This window comes from Capra hircus, chromosome 2 (assembly GCF_001704415.2).
Source record: "Capra hircus breed San Clemente chromosome 2, ASM170441v1, whole genome shotgun sequence".
NCBI lineage: Eukaryota > Metazoa > Chordata > Mammalia > Artiodactyla > Bovidae > Capra > Capra hircus.
This window is the reverse complement of record NC_030809.1, coordinates 47976445-47991162: the sequence shown is the minus strand read 5'-3', so window position 1 is coordinate 47991162 and position 14718 is coordinate 47976445. Positions and strand designations below refer to the sequence as shown.

General features: G+C 37.4%; 1 protein-coding gene across 2 annotated transcripts in view; it reads right to left on the bottom strand.

Annotated features, from left to right (window-relative positions):
* SATB2 (SATB homeobox 2) overlaps nt 1–14718 on the bottom strand; it is a 202986-nt gene that overhangs the window by 95737 nt on the left and 92531 nt on the right. For both annotated transcript variants that reach the window (XM_018061228.1, XM_018061225.1), the window contains exon 6: nt 6253–6355. In XM_018061228.1, the coding sequence (XP_017916717.1) occupies nt 6253–6355 (103 nt within the window). The remainder of the gene's footprint in view (nt 1–6252; nt 6356–14718) is intronic.

Sequence of the window (14718 nt, the reverse complement as noted above, 5' to 3'; positions counted from 1 at the left end):
AATGGCTTATGCTGTACTGGTGCTTAGTCACTCAGTCGTGTCCAACTCTTTGCAACCCCATGGACTCCCCTGTCCATAGAATTCTCCAGGCAAGAATACTGGAGTGGGTTGCCAGGCACTCCTCCAGGAGATCTTCCCAAACCAGAGATCAGACCCAGGCCTCCCACATTGAAGGAGGATTCTTTACCATCTGAGCCACCAGTGGTGGCTACTATCCAAATGGCTTATAAGTAGTATAAGTATGAGAAGATAGCAAGTTTGTTTCATCTACAAACCACATTGTTGACAAATGATTGTTTTCGTTCTTTAAACATTTATGAATAAATACATCTAGGCTAAAGAAACAGTTACCAGTACAGCTAGAATAAGCTTCTTAAAATCCAATTAAGAAATGAGTCCACATCTGAGGTTAGGTTCCATGGCATTTCCCACGCACCATCCTTCCACTTAGTGATACTACCGACAAGCTCCTAGTCTGAAGGTCAGCAAGGATAAGGTGATCAATGAATGAACATCAGGGATTACCAGTGTAAATGCACAAGGCTCTTTCAAACGTTGGAGAACTACTAAGATGGAAAGTGCTTGTTTGCGGAAGTGATGTTTCTATTTCAGTGAATCTAATATTCATATAAAATTCAAGGATTTGATGTTGTCATTATTTTACGCGAGGTACACTATAGGCAGAGGGCAGACAAACTTCCTTGCCAAACACCTTAATTTAGATTTAAAACTGAAAGCAAATTTCTTTCATGACTCAGAAGAATTAGGTAGACGAAAGTTAAGTTACTTTGACCTCATCAGAGCTAAACGGCAGCAGAGGGAGAAGTATCGGCAGTTGATTAAAGGCACTGTCCTGACCACCAAGGCTAAGCAAGGACTGCCTTGTGGAACCAGGTCAGAGGACACTCATTTCTCTATTCAACTTTGAGGCGCCACTTTGTAAATGACACAATCATTTTTGGGTACAAGAGGTGCTTTAAATGTGGTAACATTATATCATTTCAGCTATAATGATCATAATTACTTATTTCTTTTAATCACAACCCACTTAACCACTTTAGTACAGAGGACTAGTTCAAGGAGTTTAATTTTCATTCAACATCTAATCTTTGTGTTTACTGAAACCCTTCACGGGCTTTGTTTACTGTCTGCTTGCTGGCCTGGACGTTTGATCTTGCAAGACTAGATCAGACAGGGTCAGATAAAATACTGATTACTAGAATAAACCAGGCTTGAGGAAGTAACACTGGTTTTTAAAAATCCTCATTTCTCCCAGCTTTTTAATATTTTGCAAAACAAGTTCAAATAAACAAATAAAATTAAGACAACTAGCAATCAGGGGTTCTTGAGCAATGATTGAGAAAAGGAAAGTGATGGGGATAATTTTGCTTTCTGGCCAAAGTATGGGGTTTGGTTAGGTCTGCTCACTCTAGTGGTATTATTTTATGACACAAACAATTTTGTGAGATCCACTAGATTTGTGTAAACTTTCAATGACCCCTTAATTCTTGTGACATATTAAATACTTGAGATTGACCTGACCAAAAATGATACTTCACTTTGCTTTTGGTGCCAGATGGAAAACATTTTAAACATAAAGTTATTTTTTTTAACTTATTAGGTTTTAATTAGGGAATATTTAAAGTATATCATCCCTTCTTTGTTAACGTACTTTCTTATTCTTATAAGCTCCCCTGTGAAAGCAGATTGCCAGAATAACAAAATTTCTAATAATATTGCACACAATTGCCACTTAGCTTCATAAAAATGATGGGGCAAGTTTATATCTAAATAGATTTAATACATAAGATGACTTAGGTTAAAAAATTAAGTGTTTTAATAAAATGTGTAGCACTTAAGAAAGAAAAATTCATAGATAAATCTCACACAATCCCTAGAATTCTTAAAAATAATTAATAGCATGACTGTTTCTAGGTCCCTGTGGATTAATCTTGTGTCCAATACTAAGATTCCTACATAAACAACTGTTAATATTGCTCTTTTTGTTTTGCTTTGTTTTTCCACAAAGTATACTTTTTTCCCCCTTAAACCTGGGAGTTTTTATGAGCTCTACATTGTATAAACTAGGCCAGAAGCAATTATAGTATGAGATGAACAGCAATAAAAAAAATGTCATCTAAACCAACCAACTATGCCATTCACCCACTTCCATTTTCTTCAGTATCAAAAACTCCTGGGGAGTAGGTTCATAGTTCTGATCTTTAAAACCATAGTATACAAACTGTCTCCCCATCTATCCTAAATTAACACTAACGTTAACTCAAATACATCTCTGTCAACTATGATTGTCTTTGAAATTAAAGGAAAAAGGTAAACAGAATGTGCTTTGCTATGATCACTGAGGAAAATAAAGTTAACATGCTAAGCCAAACCAACTTAGGACGTTTTAAAGAGTAAGTGTAAACGCTTAGCTATAATAACAACAAATTCAAAAAATGCACATTAAAATGTTTACTTCAAAATTTAGACAATTCTATTTGTATATAGTCTTCACATCTGTTTTTAATGATATCAAATTATTGATTATTCATTTTTCTCATATTTATTTAAGCATTAACTATAGAATTTGCAATCTGATCTTTTTTTTTTTTTCAAATCCTTTCAGTAGACTTTTATTTTTGCCAGGTTTTAGTCATATTTACTTTGATCTTTCAAAGTATATAATTATTTTACTGTTTATTTACTTCTATGAGAAGAGAAAAAAATTTTGACCTACAAGATCTATATGTGGCAATTTGTAACAGAATCACATAGCTTATGTTTAGGAAATCATGGTTTTGATTAAGAAGCAACCATTTAGTTCCCACTGTTTTATTAAAACAGACATTAGAAGATAATAGGAAACATATTTAACAATGCAGAGTGCATTTAGTTTGGGCCATCAGTAAGTTAGCGTCAGATTTTCTTCTACACTGAGTATCAGCAATGATACATGGAAGCTGGTAACTATCAGATGGACACAAGGAAGGGGTGGGGAGACAATAAAAGACTGATTTCTGGGTTCTGAGGAAGAGGAGGGCATGGCAAGCCACTCCAGCATTCTTGCCTGGAGAATCCCCATGGACAGAGGAGCATGGCGGGCTACAGTCCATGGGGTCACCAAAGAGTCAGACATGACTGAGCGACTAAGCAAAGGAAGAGTCGCAAGCAGAATTCTGGTTTTGCTACTTTATTTCCAGGCTTGAAATTCCAGGTTTGTTGTTTTTGTTTTGTTTTGTTTTTTCATTTTGAAAATGGATGGACACAAATAGAAATTTCACAAACAAAATCACTGCTTTCTCATGAGTAATGGATTCTACCAGATAGGAACCCCCACAGTGACACCTATTCACAGCATAACGCTTCCAAGTGGAAATGTTCCTGTATAGGTCCAACACTTCCTTTTCTCCGAAGGTTGAAGGTTAATAAAACGCACTTCTCTGGAGTGTTTATTTTCTGCACACCATTCTACCTGTCATGAATTCTTTGTTTTTCCTCCCACTCCCTTGGTTGATGAATCAACACCACTTGAACTGTTTTACGGCAGCTTGTGTTTACTTCACACATACCTTAACCTTCCCTTTTCTCCTCCTACTGACACACACATGCACATGCACACTCTCAACAGCAATGACTAGCGCCATCTCTTTGAATAGCATGTGTACATAGTGTCTGGCCGCCTCTCCAGGTGTGGATCCTTGACCTCCTGAAACCGAGGTCTCAGTCTGCTTTTATGGCACTTAAAGAATTAACTGTGCATTTACTATCTTGAGGGGAAAAAACAGAGCTTGAAGAACTGAATCTCTAAGAAAGAAAAGAGAAAAGTAGAAGACGTGAGTGTTAATGTGTATGTGAACACATACACATACCACAGACTCACACACACACACATTCTGCAGCGGCAATTCTGAGAACACTACAGTGAAATTTCCAGTCTTTCTGAATTTAGAATTATACTCCAGACTATTAAAAGAGTGCGTACATTCTCTTCCTTTCTCTTATAATAGCAAGTAAATGAGATCTAACAAATGACCTTGAAGCAGTATGATTCTTTTGATTTTTTTAGCCAAAGAGGATATTGTTCAAACACTTTAACAACCTGATGTTAAAGGAAAAACTTGGAGACAACACTTACAGAAAAGAAACACTTCGGAACTACACAATCATGTCTTAGAATGAGGAGTTATTCATCTTATCCTGTACAAGAGTTAATATTAGTAACATTCTAAAGCAAGTCCCCAAACCAGAAACTAGAAAGTCTAAAGAATTTTAGAATATGTTGAAAAGGAATGGATCTTAGCTGAATTTTCAGTGAACTTAATTTCTACTGGGTAGTTCAACCTCTTGACTTTCCTTACAAATTATATATTTAGCATAAAATGCTCTCATTCCTTTGAAATGAGAAATGTGCCACCAATGAAAATAAAGTTCATTTCTTCAAAAGGTAACCTTGTAAACAAACTCCCAAAAACAGCCAAGAGGCACTACTTTGATACTGTTTCCCTAGAGAAAACTTGCAGGGTAATAAAAACAAACAAATTCTTCCTTTACTTTTACCTGTCCACCATAAATTGCCATTTAACCCTCTCCACAGGGGCAGTAAACCTCTAGCAAGGCTCTGAATACCCAAATAAAGCGCAACAGATGATGTCATAGTCACGCAAAATATGGACTAGAAGGACCCTCAAACACCAATCTGTTCTGTTCCCCCAAATTCCAATTTCCACAGGGGCTGGTAGCATTTGAATTGAATAGCCTTTGAATTGGGATGGGAAGAATAGAATTTTTCCAACATTGACAAATTTGCAAAGGCCAAATATGATTGATATATTTAAAGGGCTGGATGGCCTAAATAATATGCCATTTATTATATTGATGATAAGAGAACTGTATATTCAATACCAGATATAATTCCATATATAATATATTACTGCTAGTAGAACTACTACTATTAATAAACAACAACTAAAATACTGTAACAATGATTAAGAGATTACTTTGTGCCGGTATTAAGGTACTTAGTCCTTGTAGCTAGTTAGCGATTTACTTTTATTACTTCCAATTTTCAGATGAGGAAACTGATTCTTGGTAGAGTTAAATAATTTATTCAAACTCACACAGTTAGCAAACAGAAGATAAAGATCCGAATACAAATTCTCCTGACTACAGAGTCCCTTTGCTTTAACCACTATTTTGGAATTGTCTCCAAGTAAACACAACATCAGAACTCCACTTCTGATCAAAGATTTCCTGATACCACACACTCCTTTCAGTTCGTTAACTGGTACTTAAACCATAAGTGCTAATTTAACCTAGAATGACTGCTTTTAAATTACATTAATAAATTAATGAAAATGATTTATTGAGTTTTTAAAACAGACATGCCTGTCTAAAACATACCACTTCAAAATGTTTTTAAAGATTTCAGCCTTCACATGCATCTCTTGTGAAAACTATAAACTTCATACATTATGCTAAGAATTTAGTTTTAATGCCATCTTAGTTTTAAAGGAGCCAATTTGGATCTCTTAATGAAAATAGTAAGAGAACCCTTTCTTGTACCCCAATGCTCACAGCAGCACTATTTACAACAGCCAAGACAAGGAAGCAACCTAAGTGTCCATCAATGAATGAACAGATAAAGATATGATATTTACATACAACAGAATATTATTACTCAGTCACAAAAAAAGAATGAAATATTGCCATTTGCAGCAATATGGATGGACCTAGAGATCACCATACTGAGTGAAGTCAGACAGAGAAAAACAAATATTATATGATATCATTTATTTTTCATTGAATCTAAAAAAATTATAATAATACAAATGAACTTATTTACAAAACAGAAAAGACTCACAGACTTAGAAAATAAACTTGTGGTTGGCAAAGGGGGAAGGGGAGATAAATTAGGAGCATGGAATTAATAGACAGACACTACTATATATAAAATAAATAACAAGGATTTACTGTATAGTCCAGGGAACTATATTCAATATCTTTTTCTAATAACCTAAAATGGAAAAGAATCTGGAAAAAAAATAAAACTGAATCACTCTGCTGTATACCTGAAACTAACACAATATTGTAAATCAACTATATTTCAATTATAAAAAATCCTACCTTTAGAAAAAAAAATTATATAAATTTTTTATTAAAAAGTTATATCTAAATCAGCAGAAATTCCCAAGAGTCAACAATTCCTTGACCTAAAAACCTGAAAATCAGCTTCAAAAATATAAGCCAATTTACCTTTAATCTTCTTGTACTTTTTATACCATCTCCCAAACTCCTGGCACTTGGTTGCTGACACGTTGGCATAATATGTGCTATTTACAATGGATGAAATCATACTCTGCAAAGGAAAAAAAAAGTTATTTTTGATATGAGTATTCCTTTTTAGGGACAAGAAAGGGGACATTATAGTCTATACCAATCTCCTTTGTCTTTTAAGTTTGAATAAGTCATTCTCCTACAAACTAAACTACTAAACACAATTACCGAAATTTACCAGCCCTTTAACCTGCAGATGACAGTGCTTTCTCCAAAAAAACAACCAGGGGACAATGTCAAAAAGAGGGGACAGGACATGTAGATTGACTGCAAAGGCGAAGAACAGTTGTGATTTAGGAACCCCAGCAAAAGGTGAGATCAGATGCTCCTGCATCTGTAATCCAAATAATGCCTTTCAAATATTTCTGTTCAGCTTCCAACTGCAATAAGCTTACACAGCCAAGAATCTGAGAACATCCGTGCTACACACTGCAGAACAACATTTAGGAAAATAAGTTAAATTAATATAATTTATAGAAACGTGTGATTAGCACTTGTGTGAAAATTCACCAAATGAAAAAATTAACAGTGCTATTTTAGAGCAGGGGAAACTAAACATAACACTTGTACTGTGTTTCAACCAAAAATGCATCAAAATTTCTGAGTGCTAAAGTACCTGATTCCTTCTTACTCTTCATACTTCTTTCTCTCCTCAGCTCAACGCCTTAGCTGATTTGTTTGAAATTGTAGTTAAAAGGAAAGAGAAGGGGAACATAACCTGACTCACCACTGAAAAATTAAAAATTACAACTGCATGTGTGTACTCAGTCGCAAAGCTGTGTCTGACTTTTTGTGACCCCATGGACTGTAGCCCACCAGCCCCCTCTCTCCATGGGATTTCCCAGGCAAGAATACTGGAGTGGGTTGCCATTTCCTACTCTAGGGAATCTTCCTGACCCAGGGATCAAACCCGTGTCTCCTGCATTGGCAGGACGCTTCTTTACCACTGAGCCGCCAGGTAAGCCCTATAACTGCACACCTTGAATTAAATTCCATACAGAGATACGTTTCCAGTGAATATGGCATGCCTGGACCAACATTCGTGGCAGATGTTCACTTATACCTGAACGACTGTGATAGTATATGTGTATGTTTTGCACACAGGTTTTATTTCTGCAAATTCTGTCGAAAAGCAAATGGACATAAACAAGTCAGGAAATCCAAATGACCTATGTAAGGCTTTATATCCTGCCTTGAAATCTCATCTTTCTTACAAAAGGTTTCCCCAGATATGAAGCAGTTGAAGGAAATCTTAGAACTTCTAATGGCATTTTGACAAAGTAGTCAAGATAAAAAGGATAACAATAAATCAAGGCGTTGGCAACTTATCTACCAGAAAGTTCAAACACCAGTAGACAGTCCTGCATAGACTCCCATATAAGACAGTTTCCTCTCTGAGCTCACAGGCTCCCTCTTTTTTAATCACTACACAGTACTGATGAGGGGAGTGGGGATTCCTAATTCAATTTACAGAAATCTCTTTGGTTCTTTCTATACAGCAGATGGCTGTCCTGCCTGCAGTTGCTGATTTCTAAATGACAATTCTGTTCTCTATTGGGAGATAGTAAAGAGAACTCTCTTAATCTGAGGCTCTGAACACAGCCCGGGAAACACAAAGAGCTAGTAACACCTGAGTATATCACAGAACTTCCGAGCCTTGCATGCTACTTTAGAGGATCAACGGAACCCTAATCTTCCTGAGGCAGGGTTTTACTTTGTGTCTTATTAACAAGGAGTATAGAAGTCTCTTGGCTAGCTGGGCTAGTTCCTTCCCTCTCTGGGCTGAGCTTTCCTCTCTGTCCCAGTCTATGAGACCCTGGAGGACAGTGACTATGTCTCTTTTTTCTTCTCCCTTGTGCCTAACACAGCTCTGATGTGGGATATCTGAGGCACCAAAATGTAACAGATGAAAAGGGACAAAGATGAAATTTTAAAATGCCAAACTGAAATGTCATAATAATGAAAAATTTAACATGAAACCCGTCTAATAACAGATGCACCAGCCGCTCTAGTGTATGTGAATAATTACAGATGTACTTGTCATCTTTCTTTGTTGGTTGTTATGAATCTTACCCTCTGGAAAGGCATAAGATATATAGCTATGGCAGTAGTCAGAGCTAAACCTTCCATTGCAAAGTGTCCCAGAAAGCTAATTAAAATGGAAAGTGTTTTAAGTCCTGCCTGGAGCTTCCCCTCAACTCTCCCTGGCCCATAACACCAGGAAACAAACCCATATCACTCTGGTCCCAAATAATCCACATTTCTCCCACTCCTTGGCCTCCCTACTTTGTTGTTATTTCAGATGCATCTTCATTAACACTCTTGTCTTAGTGGCTAGTGTCAATCTATTTGGCTGAAAGGAGATAACCCACGTCCAAAGTCAGGAGCAGCAGCTGTGCTTTGTTGGAGCAGTCATGAAGAGATACCCCATGTCCAAGCTAAGAGAAAGGCCATTAAGAAAGTAGGCACTCAGAGAGGGCATCAAAGGGCAGACAGACTGAAACCACAATCACAGAAAACTAGTCAATCTGATCACATAAACCAAGCCTTGTCTAACTCAATGAAACTAAGGCATGCCATCTAGGGCCACCCAAGACAGATGGGTCATGGTGGCGAGTTCTGACAAAATGTGGTCCACTGGAAAAGGGAATGGCAAACCACTCCAATATTTTTGCCTTGAGAACCCCATGAACAGTATGAAAAGGTAAAAGATAGGACACTGAAAGATGAACTCCCCAGGTCAGCTGGGTGCCCAATATGCTACTAGAGATCAGTGGAGAAATAACTCCAGAAAGAATGAAGGCATGGAGCCAAAGCAAAAACACCACCCAGCTGTGGATGTGACTGGTGATAGAAGCAAGGTCTGATGCTGTAAGAGCAATATTGCACAGGAACCTGGAATGTCAGGTCCGTGAATCCAGGCAAATTGGAAGCGGTCAAACAGGAGATGGCAAGAGTGAACGTCGACATTTTAGGAATCAGTGAACTAAAATGGACTGGAATGGGTGAATTTAACTCAGATGACCATTATTTCTACTACTGTAGGCAGGAATCCCTTAGAAGAAATGGAGTAGCCATCATGGTCAACAAAAGAGTCCAAAATGCAGTACTTGGATACAATCTCAAAAACGACAGAATGATCTCTGTTCGTTTCCAGGCAAACCATTCAATATCATAGTAATCCAAGCCTATGCCCCAACCACTAACACTGAAGAAGCTGAAGCTGAATGGTTCTATGAAGACCTACAAGACCTTTATAACTAACACCCCCAAAAGATGTCCTTTTCATTATAAGGGGCTGGAATGCAAAAGTAGGAAGTCAAGAAACACCTGGAATAACAGGCAAATTTGGTCTTGGAGTACAGAATGAAGCAGGGCAAAGGCTAATAGAATTTTGCCAAGAGAACGCACTGGTCATAGCAAACACCCTCTTCCAACAACACAAGAGAAGACTCTACAGGTGGACATCACCAGATGGCCAACACTGAAATCAGATTGATCATATTCTTTGCAGACAAAAATGGAGAAGCTCTACACAGTCAGCAAAAACAAGACCAGGAGCTGACTCTATCATAAACTCCTTACTGCCAAATTCAGACTTAAATTGAAGAAAGTGGGGAAAACCACTAGACCATTCAAGTATGACCTAAATCAAATCCCTTATGATTATACAGTGAAAGTGAGAAATAGATTTGAGGGACTAGATCTGATAGACAGAGTGCCTGAGAAACTATGGATGGGGTTTTTGACATTGTACAGGAGACAGGGAGTAGACCATCCCCTAAAAAAAGAAATGCAAAAAAGCAAAATGGCTAGCTGAGGAGACCTTACAAATAGCTGTGAAAAGAAGAGAAGCAAAAAGCAAAGGAGAAAAGGAAAGATATAAGCATCTGAATGCAGAGTTTCAAAGAATAGCAAGAAGAGATATGAAAGCTTTCTTCAGCGATCAATGCAAAGAAATAGAGGAAAAAACAGAATGGGAAAGACTAGAGATCTCTTCAAGAAAATTAGAGATACCAAGGGAACATTTCATGCAAAGATGGGCTCGATAAAGGACAGAAATGGTATGGACCTAACAGAAGCAGAAGATATTAAGAAGAGGTGGCAAGAGTACACAGAAGGACTGTACAAGAAAGATCTTCATGACCCAGATAAACACAATGGTGTGATCACTCACCTAGAGCCAAACATCCTGGAAAGTGAAGTTAAGTGGGCCTTAGAAAGCATCACTACGAACAAAGCTACTGGAGGTGATGGAATTCCAGTTGAGCTACTTCAAATCCTGAAAGATGATGCTGTGAAAGTGCTGCACTCAATATGCCAGCAAATTTGGAAAACTCAGCAGTGTCCATGGGACTGGAAAAAGGTCAGTTTTCATTCCAGTCCCAAAGAAAGGCAATGCCAAAGAATGCTCAAACTATTGCTCAAAATATTCACACACTAGTAAAATAATGCTCAAAATTCTCCAAGCCAGGCTTCAGCAATACGTGAACCATGAACTTCCAGATGTTCAAGCTGGTTTTAGAAAAGGTAGAGGAACCAGAGATCAAATTGCCAACATCCACTGGAACATCGAAAAAGCAAGAGTTCCAGAAAAACATCTATTTCTGCTTTATTGACTATGCCAAAGCCTTTGACTGTGTGGATCACAATAAACTGTGGAAAATTCTGAAAGAGACAGGAATACCAGACCACCTGACCTGCCTCTTGAAAAACCTATATGCAGGTTAGGAAGCAACAGTTAGAACTGGACATGGAACAACAGACTGGTTCCAAATAGGAAAAGGAGTACGTCAAAACTCTATATTGTCACCCTGCTTATTTAACTTCTATGCAGAGTACATCACGAGAAATGCTGGGCTGGATGAAGCACAAGCTGGAATCAAGATTTCCAGGAGAAATATAAATAACCTCAGATATGCAGGTGACACTACCCTTATGGCAGAAAGTGAATAACTAAAGAGCCTCTTGATGAAAGTGAAAGAGGAGAGTGAAAAAGTTGGCTTAAAGTTCAACATTCAGAAAACTAAGATCTTGGCATCTGGTCCCATCACTTCATGGCAAATAGATAGGGAAACAGTGGAAGCAATGTCTGACTTTATTTTGGGGGCTCCAAAATCACTGCAGATGGTGACTGCAGACATGAAATTAATAGACACTTACTCCTTGGAAGGGAAGTTATGACCCACCTAGATAGCATATTCAAAAGCAGAGACATTACTTTGCCAACAAAGGTCCATCTAGTCAAGACTATGGTTTTTCCAGTGGTCATGTATGGATGTGAGCTGGACTATAAGGAAAGCTGAGCACTGAAGAATTGATGCTTTTCAACTGTGGTGTTGGAGAAGACTCTTGAGAATCCCTTGGACTGCAAGGAGATCCAACCAGTCTATCCTAAAGGAGATCAGTCCTGAGTGTTCACTGGAAGGACTGATGTTGAAGATGAAACTCCAATACTTTGGCCACCTGATGTGAAGAACTGACTAACTGGAAAAGACTTTGATGCTGAGAAAGACTGAAGGTGGGAGAAGGGGACAACAGAGGATGAGATGGTTGGATGGCATCACTGACTCAATGGACATGAGTTTGGGTGAACTTCGGGAGTTGGTGATGGACAAGGAGGCCTGGTGTGCTGCAGTCCATGGGGTCACAAAGAGTTGGACACAACTAAGCAACTGAACTGAACTGATGTCACAAGAAAATGAATATCAGGGCTTTTATTGGCTTCATCAAAGATGGTCTTATACTGGGGTTGGGCTCACACTCATTTAAAAAGCAGGAGTTGGCAAATGTGGCATATAACACAGTGGAATACTACTCAGTCATAACAAAGCATTAAATCCTCTCATTGGCAAAAATGTGAATGGACCTTGCAGGTATTATGTTAAGTGAAATAAATAAGAGAAACACAAATGCTATATAATTTCACTCATATGGAATCTAAAAATTAAAACAAACAAAATTAAAACAAACTCAGAGATACAGATATCAGATTAGTGGTTACCAGAGAGGAAGAGAGTTGCAGGGTGGGTGAAACTGGTGAAGGAGCTCAACTGTATGGTAATGGATGGTAATTAGACCTGTGGCAGTGATCACTGTGTAGAGTACACAGATGTCAAACAGTAAATTCTGCACATCTGAAACATATACTAAAATAATAATAATAATTAAAAGATGATAGGAAAAAAAATCCTTTTTTTTTTGGCTACCCTGAGATTCAGTCAGGCTTGTTCTCTTCCCTGTATCATTTTGAGTTTCCAGCTCTACAAACCACAGAACAAAAAATAGGTTTACGCTAGGAACTGAGTAAAGGAACTGGGTAGTAAATAAAAACAATTTCCTATATAATGAGAAACTTTAGTCACCAGAAAAGTCTCTTCAAATTTGTGGCACCTTTTATTCATATTAATTCTGTGCAGTTCTTTACATTTAGTTGACACTTAAAGTAGCTCTACTGATACAAATCTTTATAATTCAACCCGAGAAAGCTTTAAAAATAGAAGAGGTATTTCTTGGGAATATTGTAGATGAAAGATCATGTTATGTCTTATTAGTCCAGTTTCTTATAATCATTCTATAACCCTAAATTAGACTGCTATATTCTCATTGCCTTTGTCTGAATCACTAAACCTCACTGGAATACTCTAGACACATACTACAAGGTCATCTTAATGTTTACTGGTGTCAATTTATATTTAAAACATCAAAACAATTTATTATAAACAAAATTGAAAGGGGATAATGTAGAGCAAGCACATGATGACTTTTACTTTACAAGGAAGAGTGTTCTCCAGCAGCCCTGGGGCACAAAGAATTTTTATTTACCCCATTTCATCATACAGTCATGCCCCGGTATCCATGGGTTCTGCATCCAGGCATCCATACTACAGATTGAAAATATTGGGAAAAAAATTCCAGAATGTTCCAAAAAGCAAAACTTGAATTTCCTGTGCATACTGCAGCACATGCAGTGTGCAACTATGAACACAGCATTTAATCTAGAGATGACTTAAAGTACATAGGAGCATGTGCGCTGGGTATATGCAAATACTACATTATTTTATACACGTTATTTAAAGATCTGAGAACCTGGCTATCTGCAAGGGGGTCCTAGGATACCAAGGGATGACGCTACTTTAATATCACTAAAATTGAGATGCATCTTACAATCAACAGCATCTTGGACCTGATGAGATACAGTTGCTGCAAAATGGGATGAGTAATGATTAAAATCTCTCCCACCTACCACCCTGCCAAAAAACATCTAATTTCCATTCACTGCTTTTAAAAATATGTATATAATTTTGTAGTCTACATTGCTCTTTTATGTTTTCCAATCATTTGAGAGCAACCATACAATTGGACTTTTAGAATACCCACATTTTTTTTGACAAATGAACAAGATCTGAGTCTACTTTTTCAATCCAGAATACAACCAACTTCTGAGTATTTATGTTAACATAAAGTGATACTGATATGAATAACCCAAAGATATGTGTGCTGTTATTTTTAACACAAACTAAGGGACTATGTTTTATTAAATATTAATATTTATATTATAATTAAATAGAGGGCTTTCCTAGTAACTCAGTTGGTAAAGAAAACTGCCTGCAGTGCAGGAGACTACCTGCAATTCACGAGACCCAGGCTCAGTCCCTGGGTTGGGAACATTTCCTGGCAAAAGAAACAGCAACCCACTCCAGTATTCTTGCTTGGGAAATCCCATGGACAGAGAAGCATGGTAGGTTACAGTCCATGGTGTCGCAGAGAGTAGAATGTGACTTAGCAACTAAAATCAAAATATAATTAAATATATGTAAATAGGATATAATTAAATAGACTAATATTAAATGTCCTGGAGAAGGAAATGGCAACACATTCCAGTATTCTTGCCTGGAGAATCCCATGGACAGAGGAGTCTGGGGGGCTACAGTCCATGCGGTCACAAAGAGTCAGACACGACTGAGCGATTTCACTCACTCACTCAATATTAAATGACTAATAATAAACTGACTTTGCATTTAATAAACATGCTTCACTTTGCATAGTGGGGGATTGTGAGAAAGAAAGGAGGAAGACTTGTGTGATGGGCAACTGAGGCAACCCCCTCAGATACTTACTCACAACCATAAACAACATATAGACAGTGATTGTAGACAAAGCTATTTATGAAAAATATCATGCACTGAAATAAATAGGAAGGTTTAACACATCTTCCTAACTACAGAAAAATTTTTGAAAGTTGTGGGCTTCTTTGTAACCAATCGTGAAATTTTAAATATAAAGAACATAGATGAGGGATTAAAATCCCTTATTTGCAACCACTCTGACACTTCTGCCACTTATATTTGGAAGTCGTTTTTTAATAAAATAAGAGAACTCAAA